Source organism: Chinchilla lanigera, unplaced genomic scaffold (genome assembly GCF_000276665.1).
Source record: "Chinchilla lanigera isolate Chin_1 unplaced genomic scaffold, ChiLan1.0 scaffold00023, whole genome shotgun sequence".
NCBI lineage: Eukaryota > Metazoa > Chordata > Mammalia > Rodentia > Chinchillidae > Chinchilla > Chinchilla lanigera.
Window position 1 is genome coordinate 11123023 of NW_004955424.1, and position 14751 is coordinate 11137773.

Genomic DNA, 14751 nt, shown 5'->3' on the forward strand with positions numbered 1-14751 from the left:
TCTTCCAGACTTGGTTTCACATTCCCATACTTTCTTTCACTCTTGGGTCTTGAATTTACCCAACAACCAAAATGTATACAGGATTGCCTCCTTCCTACCTATGCCCACCCTTCCTCACTTTCTCTACGCTTCTCATTCTGTGTTTCACCAACTAGAGCCACAGTTCAAGGACCACATGCTCCAAACCTATTGTGGCCCTTCTTCCACTGCAGGGGACTTAAGATGACTGCGTGTGTCATGGTTTTCATACGGTTAAGCTATATGATTATGGCATAGAAAGCCAGTATTTACAATAACAACATCTACTGGTATAGATAGTGCTTTATTGTTTACAGGTTTTCTCACTTAATCCTGGCAGCAACCATGAGGTAGGTATTACTATCCCCATGTTACAGGTAAGTAGACCGGTATCCCTAGGTTACAAACATGCCTAAGATTATATGTTTCTTCGCTGCAAACCCACTGAAACTCCAAACCCAAGGGGACTCTTGAGTAGTTCACAGGCTGCTGCCAAGGAAAGTAGAGCAGAAAACTCCAACTGGAAAGGACTGGACCATTCACTGGAGCTTGAAGGGGTCCCTCACCAGGGACGAATGAGGCACATTCACCGGCCAAGACCAGGACTGAGCAGCAGAAGCCTAGAGCACAGAGGAGATGTGAAGCAGGAAGGTCCGGGCAGCGGGTGAGAGTTGACAGTGTCTTCAAACACGCAGAGCCCAGCTTCCATGGACTAGAGAAACAGGACCTCCGGGAGCTACAAGTCCAGGGACTGGCCACAGGCAGCAGCACCATCTTGGCGTGACCCAAGTGCAGTGATCCTTTAACTTTGTTAAGGCCTTGAGAATCTGATGAAAGCCCCCCGCCCCACCAGAAAAATACAGACACACACGTACCGATGTACAGACAATGTTTTGCATACAATTTCAGGGAGTCCATGGACCCCAGGTGAGGGACTCCTGCTTTAGGGCAAAGGTATCAACCTGAGTAAAGTCACTGATGCAACCTATCTTTAAGCTGCTTGCACTTCCCTTCTGCTGTCCCCTAATATTTAGAATGTTGTGAAATTCATCTTTAATTGTAGCCAAGGAAAGGGGGGTTCCACCTATACTCCAGGCAGGGAAAGAGTGTCTACGGCATGGCAGTGCTGGCAACCAAAGGGCAAAAGCAAAAAGAAGGATGGGTTCACACGTACCAGGGCCCTTCCCACCCAGAAGGTCACTTTGGGAGCTTCTCTCTACTCAAATTTAGAAAAAGGTTATGAGTCAGTGAACAGAGGGGCAGTGTTTGCTGCCTGTTAGAAAAGAAAGCCGCTTCCCCACTGTGCGTGGGGTGTGGAGCTGTGCGGGGAATGCGCCCATTCCAACCTTCCCCCTCGACCCCGGGACACCTAAGCCTCAGCCCAGTCACTCATGCACATGTGGCCAGGTCTGCTATGAACACCGACGTATTTACACACACTCTTTCAGGGAGGAAGGAGAACTGGGATGGAGGCCTCAGGGCAGAGGTCCCGCACGGCAGCACAGGGAATCATGCACTCACCAGAGAATCAGCGAAATGGGAGAATCAAAAGAACCATCTCAAGGACTCAGGGCATCCTGGCCCCCACCTACCTCCACGGCCCTTCCTCCTAGCCAGGGCCCACCCAAAAAGCCAAGTCAGAGCTCTGTCTTGGGCCCCATCACCAAAACTAAGGGGCCCAAGATAGGGGTCCAGGGCTGAAGGGTTATAGGGGCTCAGAAGTTGAGGAGGAAAGGAAACCCCGGTTCACTGCAGCCCCAACTTCACAGGAATCAGGAATCAGGTGATACTTAGGAGATCACTCAGACCCAACAAAAACTGAGAGGCCAGGACAGTCTCCCAGGCGCAGAGACCTGGTCTCGGTGGTCACTCTGTCCCAGTATTCACTCATACACTAGTGGCCATTTGCCTGGCTCTAGATGGATGTTTCATCACACGTGGCTAGCGGAGCCCCGGTGAGCCGAATATGGGCTGGGCTCGAGCAAGGATCGAGCAGGAAGGGTGGAGGGAAGCCACCGAAGCCACTGCCCCTCTTCGCCAGGGCCAAGGGCAACCGCTCATCTTCAGGAGAAGGGGAGGGAGGGTCTTGGCTGTAGCTTGTGGTCCCAGATGGTGGGGCCCCCAGGTCTAAGCCTACCTTGTCTCTAGCCAGGAGTTCCCTCTGCCTCCGTCTCTGCTGACGCCGACCAATCAAGAGGAGAGTCAGAGATGCTACAACAGTCCCCATGAAGAAGCCAGCCAGTCCAGCCCCCACTGTGTGGGCCTGGGTTGAAGGACCCTGCTGGCTGCCCCATACCAAGCTGTAAGCTGCTACCACCCGAGCTGCCCCACCCTCCCGACATTCACAGGCATAGGCACCCATAGTCCCCGGGGTCACCACCACCTCTAGCCCATCCCGCCGAGGGGTGAGAGCAGTCATTCCACTGGGCTGATGCCATACGCAGGATGCCCAGGCCGAGCTGGGGGAACACGGCAAGACCACATGTGCAGATGTGGCCACAGGAACTTCAAACACTACCGGGTGTTCTGCAGAGAGACATCACAGGCACAAAAAGTGAGATTACAGGTTGACATTCTTTTTTTGTTGCTGTTTGGTTTTTTTTGTCTTTTTGAGACAGGGTCTCACTATGCAGTTCAGGCTGGCCTTGAGCTCACTTTGTAGCCCAGGCTGGTCTCAAACTCACAACAATCCTCCTGCCTCAGCCTCTTGAGTAATGGGACCACAGGCGTGTGCCACCGCACCTGGTTTCAGGTTGACATTTGATGGACAGGACAGAAATGCTGGGTGGTATCAGACAGGAGACAGCACCATGGGAACAAGCTAAAAAGGATTTACCCCAAATGCCACCCTATGGCATGGCAGTGCTGGCAACCAAAGGGCAAAAGCAAAAAGAAGGATGGGGTCACACATACCAGGGCCCTTCCCACCCAGAAGGACCCTTCTCTCTACTCAAATTTAGAAAAAGGTTATGGGTGAATAAAGAGAGGGGCAGTGTTTTGCTGCCTGTTAGAAAAGAAAGCTGCTTCCCCACTGCGTGTGGGGTGTGGAGCTGTGCGGGGAATTCGCCCATTCCAACCTTCCCCCTCGACCCCGGGACACCTAAGCCTCAGCCCAGTCACTCACGCACATGTGGCCAGCTCTGCTATGAATGCCGATGTATTTACACACACTCTTTCAGGGAGGAAGGAGAACTGGGATGGCGGCCTCAGGGCAGAGGTCCCGCACGGCAGCACAGGGAATCATGCACTCACCAGAGAATCCTTAGCCCACAGGGTAAGGATTCAGGTCACTGGCTGCCATGTTTTCCAGGATCCAAGTTTTAAAGCATGGACAGCTTTCTAACCCCGTTCTATCCATTCCACCCATGGTTCCCCAAACCATACACACCTCCAGGCTCTTTGGGACACAAAGAAGAGACATCCGCTGACTCTATGTCTTGGACCAGTCTATAAGGAGAAGAATAACTGGTAAACCCAATGTCAACATTCTTTTCCACTCTCTCAGTACCATGGAACATTTACTCCCTCATTGAATCTCCTGCCAAATCACCCCTGAAATGAGTTAACATTCTCATCACCAGATCTTTCCCCGGTACCCCTTATGTACTGCATATTTGCCAGGTCCAACTCTACGCTTACTTCTAGTAGACCATTATCTATTTTAAAGATGTCTGGTGGGTGTGCTTGAAAAGAAATGGGATTCTTCTAAGAAACAGATCTGACTATCCACAACCACAAGGTTTCTCTAAGGAAAAAAAAAAAAAAAAAACATACAAACTATAGTTTCTGTTTTTCCATTAACAGAAAGAGCAAGTTTGTTTTCTGTAAAATCTAAGCAAAAATTCCATGAGTGTAAGTTTCGTGAAAGTAGCTTGTCTCAAAGAGGAACTCTCTCCCTACAGGTGCTGACATATACTGGCTTCTCACGGATCTGTTTCCAACAGCACAATCCGGGTTTTCCCAGGATCTGGGAAGGCTATGACAGCACGATGGGTCACTCTCTACTGAGCCCTCTGGCACCACCACCTGAGGAGGGGAGGCCCCTGAGAACTCCACTGGGACTGTCAGGAGAAGACAGGTAAAAGCCTGAGCAACCTGAAAGCCTCAACCAGAGAGACTCCGTTTAAGTGTGAACTCCTTCAACACGAACTGAAGCCCTTGAAATGAGTTCTAAGACTAGTATGAACCCAAGCCTGATCAGTTTAGCTGAGAGTGGGGAAAGTGCAAAGACCCTATGTACAGTGGGGCCACCTCATAATCTATGTTTTTCTTTCTTCTGCAAATTGAAGTACGGAAGGCAGAAGGTGTAGAACCTAAGACATGCATACACACGACCTCCCAAATTCATACATGTTTTAAAACAACCCTTCAGGCTCAAGTACAAAGGATATCTAAGACCAGTGAATTTTTTTTTTCAGACAGGGTCTCACTATGCAGTTCAGGCTGGTCTTGGGCTCACCTTGTAGCCCACGCTGGCCTTGAACTCAAAGTGATCCTCCTGCCTCAGCCTCCCAAGTGCTGGGATTACAGGCGCATGCCACCATGCCAGGCCAAACCAGTGAAATTCTTATCTCAATCAATATTAGAACCATAAAAGAAAGAATAAAGCATTTGCTTTTGTCTTAAGAGGATTAAAGTTCTCACAAAAGAAACTAAAAAATCAGGTGAAAATCCTTAACCAAAACTGTGAAGCTGACCAAGCCTGACACCTTAAAGTCACTTTACATTCCCAGTTAGCAACATGTCAAGTCTGACAGACTAACATTTTAAGTATACGCAAATGGAGAAACTGGAATATTGACTGGTGTTATGGTTTGCATCTAGATGCCCCCCTAATGCCTCAAGTGCTTATAGGTGGGGCTTTTCAGAGGTAGGTGGATCTGGAGTGCATGAGTATGGATTAAGGGTGTGTGATAATCTGGATCAGTCCCCTGATTGGATTAGCATAGTTCTGGGTGTGACTGAATGGATTCACTGAAGAGGGGAGCTCCATCCTGGCTGTGGGTGGCACCAATCAATAGGCATGTAGCCTGGATGGAATATACAGGGACAAAAAGAAGGCATACTCATTTCCTTGTCCCTGGCCTGCCATGGACTGTTTCTGCTCTGCCGTGCCACCCTGCCTTGGGGCTAGCGGACTACGGACTGAAACCTCTACACAAACTGTGAGCTCTCCTCCTTTAACTTGTAGATATCAGGCATTTTATCCCAGCAATGAGAAAAGAAACTGAGACAACTGAATATTTGATGACACTAAGAAATTAAGTTTTTGGTGCAGTAACGATAACATCTATTCTACAACATAATGATTATGTTTTGAAAGAGCCCTTATGTATTAGAGATAAACAAAAATGTATGGATGAAGTGACATGACATCTAAGATGTGTTTCAAAATCATTGGAAGGGAGCAGGGTTATTCATGAAGCAAGAGTGGCCAGGAGTTGATGGTTGTTGAAACTGAGGCTAGATACGTGGAAACCCATTATATTAGTTTGTCTACTTCTGAATATGTTTGAAACTTCCTACAATAACAGTTTTCAAGAGTGTCTTTATCTAGTGTAGATCTATATTGAAATATTTAGGATGAATACAATGTCCTGGCTTTTCTTCCACATGATACATGTTTTTGGGCTAGCTGCTAAGGGGCATGCATATGATAGGAGCCAAAACTGGACAAGAGGATAACAATTAGAAGGTTATTAAAGTAGTCCAGTTACAAAGTAAAAAAAAAAAGTGGAGGACTTGGACTGGAGTGGTGACATAGGGGTGATAGGATGAAGGCAGACTGGGGGATACCAGAAGTGGACTCGGAACAAACTTTAATATGACGTGGCCATATCTGGCTTGAGCAGCGGAAGGGACAGAGGTCCCTCTATTGAAATGAGAACTAGAAGAGAAATAATGAACAATAGTACATACTCAGACTTGCTCAATTTGAGTTGCTTACAGAACATCCAAGGGGACTATCAGGTAGGAGCTGGATAGGGAATGCTGTAGCTCAACCTAGATAAATTTGTGGTTGTCCTCAGCACTCATATGATTTTGGAAACAGCAGGAATGAAATCACCCCAAGTGTGTGGAGATGTAATGAGAAAGGGCCAGGACAGAACCCTGAGGCATATCAACGATCAGTAGCTGGATCAGGGGGAGAGAATGCAGAGTTCAAGAAAGAAAAGCGGAATGGGTGGCTGTGGAAACACTTCTGAGAGCTCCTGTAAGATGGAAACTGGGAATGGCCTCCCAGAGAACTGTCTCTCTGACGGACAGGGAGCGTCAGTCTCCCTGTCGTCACTCACTGACACGGACCCAGTCCTGCTCTCAGGACAGGTCTAGCAGAGAGGCAAAGACACTAATGAGGTAGCACCAGATGGACAGACAGATGGAGTTAGTATAAGGTGACAGATGGACATGCAAGTGACACAGACATCAACAGAAAAGAATAAACAGAGCCAGGATGGCATCAGCGGATGAGGAACGGGCAAAGCCCCGGAACAGCAGGCAGAAACCGATGCAGCTGCTCTCACCCTTGGTGCTCCCCAGCATGGGCCACACACGCTTCCAGCCGGAAACTCCAGGCACAGGCAGGGTCCTGGGCCAGGATACACTCTGAGCAGCTCTGGAGACGACCGCAGTTGGTTGTGTTCACTTGTGTCACCTCGGTACGGGAGCCAACCAGGAGCCAGCCCTACAGAAAGGGAGCAGGGAAGAGGGATATGCTGCACCTCCCAGACTTCAGGGTCACCCGTGTCTATACTCACACGTCTCCCTACTGGGTTTTCCCCAGTCTGTAACTCACATGGTACAATTTCATGCTCTCCACCGGCTGCGGCTCTGGGAACAAGGCCAGATCCTCCAGGACACTAAGCTGGGTTCCAACGCGCACTGCTCGGTGCAAGTGTCCATCCTCTAGGAGACAAAGGGGTAAGAATAATGGCCTAACTGCCCCTGGGCGTGGGACTCTGATGCCTGTATGTAGTAGGGGTCCCCTCTGTGATGAGGGTATATACTATATGGCAACTTGTTTGACTATTAAATATACCTGTACCCAGGTAGAGCACATCATACTGTTTCCCCGAGAGGCTGGTCACCCTGTGGGCCACCACTCTGAGGTAGACTGTATCCGTAGTGACCAGAAGGGGGCGCCCATCAGCGGGAAACACTGGCCGGTCCATGAGTGGGTGGTCCCGGATGAAGGTGAGCACGCGATCCGGCAAGGAGAGTGAAGAGCCAAACTGCTGGAGCTTCATGTTCTTGGTGATACACTAGAACAAACACAGGCTGCATGACAAAGTTTCTCGGGGAACAAAGTGTCAGTGACACTGAGGGTGCCTCTTGCCCTGAGGGCAGCTCTTTAATTTAGCCCCGGGTTAAAGAGCTGGCCTGGCTCCCTTACCTCTCCAGGTCTGGGCTGGGGCACGTCATTGTCCGTGACAGGTAGTCCCCTGTTGCAGTCATGTTTTAGCTCTCTGAAGGTACCATTCAGTACTGTCCGGATGTCTTGTGGTCTGAAGGCACAGACAGCAGAGATGGCAGCCCCTTCCCTGGAAGAGTCACAGGTTGGAAGTGTATCTGCAGGGAGCTAAAGAACAGCAGCTTATCTCTTGTCAAGACATGACCCCGAGATCACACAAGGAGCCACGGGAGAGAGTCTATCCCACTCTGAAGGAGACAGCAATGACACTGTGCCGATCCTCCGGTCTCCCACCCTGTAACTCCACACCAGCAGCCCTCACCACTGGGAGGAAAAGATGCCATAGAAGATGGGAGTCCCCACTCCAAGATCAGGTCGAAGCTCAGCCATGTCCTGCAGGACTGTGGAGGCCCGGCCATGCTCAGGCCCTGGGCACAGCAGGTCAGCCTTCAGGAATGTTGTCCACCTCTGCTGAAGGGTCTTCCGGCCCCCAAGGTCCCCCTGGCGTGACAAGAACATGGAAAATTCTCTTTAGAAGACTAACATTAAGCAAGGAGTATGAGGACAAATATGTTTCCTCCTGGACTTCAGGACAGACACAGAAAACGGGGAGACATGCACCAAAATACAAAAACAGACATACAGATAGAGGAACGGCAGGGACAGAGATTCTGGAGTAGATAAGCTCATAATAACAATGCCAGTAACTAAGTCAACTGTGCACTTATAATGATGTGGTTTTTTTGTATTTTGTTTTCTTTTTGAGACAGGTTCTCGCTCTGCAGTTCAGGCTGGCCTTGAGCTCACTTTGTAGCCCAGGCTGGTCTCGAACTCGCAAGATCCTCCTGCCTCAGCCTCCCAAGTGCTGGGATTACAGGCATGTGCCACCACACCTGGCTAATGACGTGTTTTATTAGGTTCCCTCATATAGTCCTCAAAACAATCCTAGTTCAGCATCGTTGTCTTCATTCTGCAGATAAACTTCAAATGTGCTTTTAAAAATCCTGCCCAGGCACAGCAAGTGGTGGAAGAGGACTTAAACCCAGGTCTGTCTGCTACGGTTCCAGCCTTTAACTTCTACACTCATCCCCCTCCTATGGATCGTGTGTCATAATGCTAATGGTGGGGGTCTAAGAGGCCAGACATTCCTCAAGTTCCCAGGAAAGAAGGCAGAGAAACACGAAGAACAAAAATGCAAAGACAGAGATCCAGAGAGGAAATGACAGGAGGACACACAGCAGGAGATGACAAACAGACAGCCAGACAGGGGTCTCACCGCACACACACGGGCCACCCGTGGGACCTTGATGTGCTCATACGAGTCAAATGTTCGGGAAGTCTCCGTAAAGAAGAAGTAGATTTCGTCGTCACCGTCTTCATCCCCCCACTCGGCTGGGCTCAGGGCCACGGCTGCGACAAAGGCTGGGGCTGAGGAGACCACGGCCTCAGATCCCCACAGACATAGCCTGGGGCCAACCAGACTCCACCCGGTCTGTATTCCAGAGGACCCATCTCCCGCTACCCACCGTTAAGCCAGGCTGGCAAGGTCTCTATGCGAATCCAGTCCTCAGTGCGCCCCACAGCCCGGGAGATAATCGGCTCTGTCCCCAGGTAGTTTTTCACAGTGGCAGTATAAAGAACCCCCCCTGCAGGGTGACAGGGAGGAGACAGGCTATCAGAGACCCACAGAGAGAAGCAAAGGCAGAGCAGGTAAAGCAGGGCAGCAACTCTCAGGCCTGAACATCCTCTAAGTGCCAGGAACCACTGAGCACATCACAGGGGCCACTTCATAGTAAACATCAAAATAAATTGCCCCGGGGCAGTACAGCAACCAGTGTTAAAGAGAAAACTGTGCCACACTGTCCATTGGTATGAAGGGAGGATAAAGAGCTCCCTGGTGGAAATCAGGTTTTGTTTTGCATTTTTTGTTGCTGGTGTAGTAACCCTGTAATATGCTAACTGTCCTGTGAGCCTCCACGAGGAGCACCAACTTTGCGGCACATTCCAGTATTACTTAAGTTTTCCACTATGGTAAAGTCCGAGGGAACCAGTGCTCTTTCTGCATATCAGTAAGTATGCACTGCTTTGCAACAAGTCACAGCTCTAGGATACACTAGAATCCCTCAGGGGCTTAATCCAAATACAAATCTCTGGTGCTAGACATTCTCACTCAGCAGAACTAAGGGGCACCCCAACACCCCGCACCGCAAACAAGCAATCATAATTATTCTGATGCAAGAGGGTTGGGCCCCCGTTTGTGAAAACCTGAGAAAACACAAGCCCAGGGGATGAGCAGCAAAGAAATTGGGTCCTCTCTCCTATACAGTGGAGGAGCAGAGACGGTGCAGGCATGCTGAGGGTTTGAGAAGAGAAAATCATCACCCTGGGATGGAAAGGAGGTGCAGTTCTTTGGGCTGAATGGGAAGGAACTATGACTGCTGCCAAGGACTCAGACATGAGTAGGAAGACAGTGAATCGTAGAAGGTCACGGACACCTGGAGCAGGCCTGCACAGCCAGGTACTCTGGGGAGAACAAGATGACGTGCTTTCACCACCGGCTGTGTAACAAGGCACTCACTATGTTGGGTGTTGAGTACATCACTGCCCTCAAGAATTCCCATCTGAGCCAGAAGACAACCACATAATCAGACAGTAGGAGGCTTGAACTAGCAGATGGCAGGAGAGGAGCTACACAGGAGAATCCAGCTACTTCTACCTGGGACCCAGCGTGTCTGAAGAATGAGAAATCTGTCATACCAGGAGGACTTTGGGGAGAAGACAGGCAAGCAGCAAAGAGGCGAGCCATAGCATGCATGCGGGAATAGTGGTGGCTGAAGCCCAAAGGGGCAGAGAGGGGGGCCCAGGCAGGGCAGGTGAGCAGAGATAATGCTGGAGGGGTGAAGATGGTCTCCCAACTGTGAAGAATATGTTCTGCCAGACCAGCAACATGGACTGTGTCCTGCAGGAAGGAGGAAAAGGGCAGAGGTATTTTTTAAGAGGAGAGTGACATAATCAGTTTTATTTTTTTTTGAAAAGATACTACTACTTACTGGCCATTCGCACAGTCCAGGCAAGTGTAGAAGGCCAGGACAAAGACAAGGTAGACATAATAAAGGAGATGGATTTAGAAGATATTTGCAAAGTAGAATCCATTAACGAGGTCTGAAAATCAACTAAACATGAGCTATGAGAACATGGAGTAAAATAATGTCCTCAGACTTACACAACTGATGACAGCAGATTGTGATGTTATCACCCAAGCCAGGAAATGATAGAAAGGGTCCACGAAGGAGGCAATGGAGGGGAAATGAGTTCCGGCTCAGCCATGCTAAGGTAGATGTGCCTTCAGGACATGGGTCAGAGACACAAGAAGGCAATTAAAGAGAAGGGTCTAGGAAACGGGCCCAGTCAGTACCTTGAGAGTCATCATACATCCTGTCTAAGTTCCAACATGAACAACAGGAGGCAGTAGGGAGGAAGGCAAAATGAGGCAAGTGTCCCCCACTTAAGGGAACAAGGAGCTGCTGCAGACTAGGTCAGAGAGCTGGAGCAGCAAGGAGGACTGCTGTGCTGGGAGCTGGTGCATGGAGGCCTTACATGATCTTTCAGGGTTCTGCTTGCTGGGGAAGCAGGAGAAAGCCATATGGAGGGAAGAATCACCACCCGAGGGCCACACATGCTCCAGAAAAGCTGCATGTGGCAGGCACTGGTAAGACAACTGGCCTAGAAAAAGGTCTATGAAGAGCAAAAAAAAGGGGCACCGGGAGGATTCTGAGGGCAGCAGTGGAGGAGGGGAGGCTGGAAACCTCCTCAGGGAATGGAAAGGGAGACTGTTCCATCACTGGAAATTATGTAAAGCATCCAAGTGATTTGGAGCCAGGAGGACTTTCATTAGAACCCTGACTATTACTAGCTGTATGATCCTGGGCAAGGTAACTTTTCTAAACCTCAGCTTCTTCAAATGTAGAATAAGGATAACACCACCTTCCACTCAGAGAAGGCGCAGAGACTGGATGAGAGCAACTACAGAGCCCCAGCTGGGATCTGGCGCACGGTAGGCTTTCAGCGAGTTGCAGCTCCTCGTGAAAGCTCAAAGAGCTCTATGCTATCAGAAGGAGAAAGGGAGCTATAAAACAGTATTGTATTCCCTTCCAGAGAATTTCAGACCAGAAAAACCAAATATTGATTATAGGTCCTAGCAGTAAATGGGGCAGCAAATGACCCGGCCCTCTGTACTTCCAAAGGGGAAAGTGTTGATACAGAAGGGCTGGTTTGAAAATTCTTCCCACCAGTACAATACACAAAATAGCCTAAAGCCAAAAGTCTGACAGCTTCAGGTTCTCTCTGTGTTCAGACGTTGTTTAGGGGAGACAGCTCCTACTCCAACATTCTCCGTTTCCTTATCTAAGTAATGAGGCAGCTGAATGCTTTTAACAGCCATTTAGTAAGACATAATTAGGTCACTGAAGATGCAGTATCTGTGTGGTGGATACCCCAAGATTGAAAGGTGTGGTACAGGAGACAGTTACATTTATTCAGGGAATATGGCTTAGAGTATGGAATTGGAGAAAAAATAATCATTAATATTCTAGAAACTGTAAAAAGACTACAGATCACCATGCAAAAACCCAACAATGGATGGAAATAAAGGGTCCCAAAATGTCTTAAGCGGTCAGTGGGGGAGCTAGTAACACAGGAACTAGGAATGCAGAAGAGAACACTCAGGGTGAAATAACAGAAGGTCACTGACCCACAGGACTGCAGGAGGATCAGACACACTGGGAGGAAGTAGCAGGACCAAGGGACTGTGACAGTCTTACACACAGAAGACACAGCAGCCGTTACAGTCACGAGGGCAGGAGGACACAGGACCACTGTGTGACCTAGATTCTCCAAGACACTATCAACTCCTAATTCCAGGACAACGGGATTGCAATGTTCACATCACAAAACATCCCTGAACATGTAATCTTTGGGCAAATTTGTGCTGAATGGATCAAGTCAGTAAAAATTACAATACACATCTTACCATTGGTAAAAGATGATCTGCAGAACAGTGATGCCCACAAAGTTGAGTTCTGTAGACAAGCTAGTTAGAGGGGGGAAGAATACTGACGCTAATTCTGCCCTGTTTTTAAAAATATATTATGTACTATCTGCAGGGATAGGACAGAGTTTTGAAGGAGCTGTAACTCTACAGTGTTAACAATGTTTATTTCTGATTAACGGAATCAGAAGTGATTTTCTTTTTATGTTTTTGTATTCACTTTTTTGTACTTATAATCTTTTACTTTTGTGACCCTAAAATTAAGATATTTCGTTTGAGAAATTAAAACAAAAAGATTGAAAGCCCCAAAACAAAGAATCAGAGCTGAAGAAAAATCAGATGTGTGAAAATGGATCCCTATTTGTGCACAGATGGAAAGCCTGTGAACACAGGCCTCCCAAATGTGTTAGCACCCCAAAACTGACACGCTGGGATGTGTGTCATGACAGGGAATATTTCACTACACCACGGGGGGTTTCCATTTTCCATTCTGATGGCAAAATGCTCACTTTTAAAAACAGAACTATCTGCTCACTAGGTTGTCTGTCTGTTTTTTGAGACAAGGTCCCCTTGTGTAGTTCAGACTGGCTTTGAGTTCACTACATAGCCCAGGCTGGCCTCACACTCTCAGTGATCCTCCTGCCTCAGCCTGCCCCACCCCACCAAGTGCTAGGATTACAAGTGTGCACCACTACACCAGGCTCTTAAGTTTCCAAAAGATTTTAAACGTCCTGGCCCTGCTTTTTCCACCTCCTTTTCTCCTCACATTCAGATGTTTTTTAGGGTAGATAGCTCCTACTGCAATGCTCTTCAGTTCCTTATCTAAGTACTGAGGCAGCTGAATGCTTTTAACAGCCATTTAGTAAGACATAATTAGGTCACTGAAGATGCCCTGTTTACTTTTCCCTCTGTTGGTCATGTAAGATTTCTTTCTTGTTTGTTTGTTTGTTTGAGACAAGGTCTCGCTCTGCAGTTCAGGCTGGCCTTGAACTCACTTTGTAGCCCAGGCTGGCCTCGAACTTGCAATGATCCTCTTGCCTCAGCCTCCTGCGTGCTGGGATTACAGGCGTGTCCAACACTCCAGGACATGTAGGATTTCTATAACCATCTTGTTTCTGTGTATGAATGCTAATTCTGGACAGACACGTGGATTTAAGGGGTGGGCTTGGCCCCCAAAAGGTGGAAGCAGTCTGTGCATTTGCAACAAACAATGTGCAGCACTCCTGGGCAGGTCACGAGATACAATGGGACCGAAAGAAGTGGATAAAAAAAGCACAGGATGGGCTCCCGAAGAGAAACAGCACAAGCTTCTGCTCATCTTGAAGAAAGCCTGATTTATTACAGGATCCAGGAAGGAGGAACCAAGACAGACCGACTGCTGCCTGTAGCTCGAGTGCCTGGTGACACTGCGCACTCAGAAATGCTGGTGGAGGAGCACTTTTGGAGAAAGTGACCGAAGCTGATGATCTCAGCTTGGGACATGATGATTCTGAGAACCCCGTGGGACATCCAAGTGGAGACATCTGAAAGGCAGCTGGGTATGTGGCCTATACCTCAGTAACGTCTGGGAGGGAAGTACCGACTGGGGAGGCATCAGAATGTGGGAGAAAAAGCAGCCACAGGGCTGGCTGAGATCACAACGGCACTGAGCAAGAGGCTGCTTGGTGGAGGCTAAGGAGCCCTAACACTTAAAGGAGGAGCAGAAGACAGAAAAAAAAAAAAAAAAAACTACCATGAAGACTGAGAAAGAGTCACGGGGGATTTTAGGCTAAACGTTACTGTCAAAATACACTTTTCCAAACTTGAACAGTACTAATAAACCACTGAGATCACTCTGCTAATTTTATCTAAGGGTAGTAACTGATAAATGCCATATTTGAAAGCTAGACTTTTGAAGCTTTTCCCAAAAGACATACAAATACTAATAAACACATGAAAAATTATTCAACATTAGTAGAAATGCCAATCAAAATACAGAGGAGGGGGCCAGGGAGAGAGCTCAGTGGCACAGTGCCTGCCTGGCAAGCACAAGGTCCACAGTTCGATTCCTGGTACCAAAAAAAAAAAAAAAAAAAAAAAAAAAAAAACCACAAAGGAGGAAACCATTGCTTTTTTGGATACTTGGTAACCATATTACTTGGAACTTACAAAGGTGTGATGAAACAGGCTCATCACTGGTGGTCAGGCTAACCAGGTGGTCAGAGAGCAATTTATTAAAATCTATCCATGAGGGGCTGGGGATTTAGCTCAGTGGCAAAAGCGCCTGCCTGGCAAG

The 14751-nt window shown here is 48.3% G+C and overlaps 1 protein-coding gene across 4 annotated transcripts in view; it reads right to left on the bottom strand.

Annotated features, from left to right (window-relative positions):
- Positions 1-303: 303 nt before the first annotated feature.
- The window catches only part of Sema4f (sema domain, immunoglobulin domain (Ig), transmembrane domain (TM) and short cytoplasmic domain, (semaphorin) 4F), a 29584-nt gene continuing 15136 nt past the window's right edge, over positions 304-14751 (bottom strand). For 2 of the 4 annotated variants that reach the window (XM_005385480.2, XM_005385478.2), the window contains 9 exons: positions 8956-9075; positions 8706-8857; positions 7752-7930; positions 7412-7559; positions 7058-7280; positions 6815-6924; positions 6543-6703; positions 3407-3465; positions 304-2544 (listed from right to left, as the gene is read on the bottom strand). In XM_005385480.2, the coding sequence (XP_005385537.1) occupies positions 1934-2544; positions 3407-3465; positions 6543-6703; positions 6815-6924; positions 7058-7280; positions 7412-7559; positions 7752-7930; positions 8706-8857; positions 8956-9075 (1763 nt within the window). In that variant the 3' untranslated portion in view covers positions 304-1933. The remainder of the gene's footprint in view (positions 2545-3406; positions 3466-6542; positions 6704-6814; positions 6925-7057; positions 7281-7411; positions 7560-7751; positions 7931-8705; positions 8858-8955; positions 9076-14751) is intronic. The other 2 variants (XM_005385481.2, XM_005385479.2) reach the window with 2 other exon arrangements.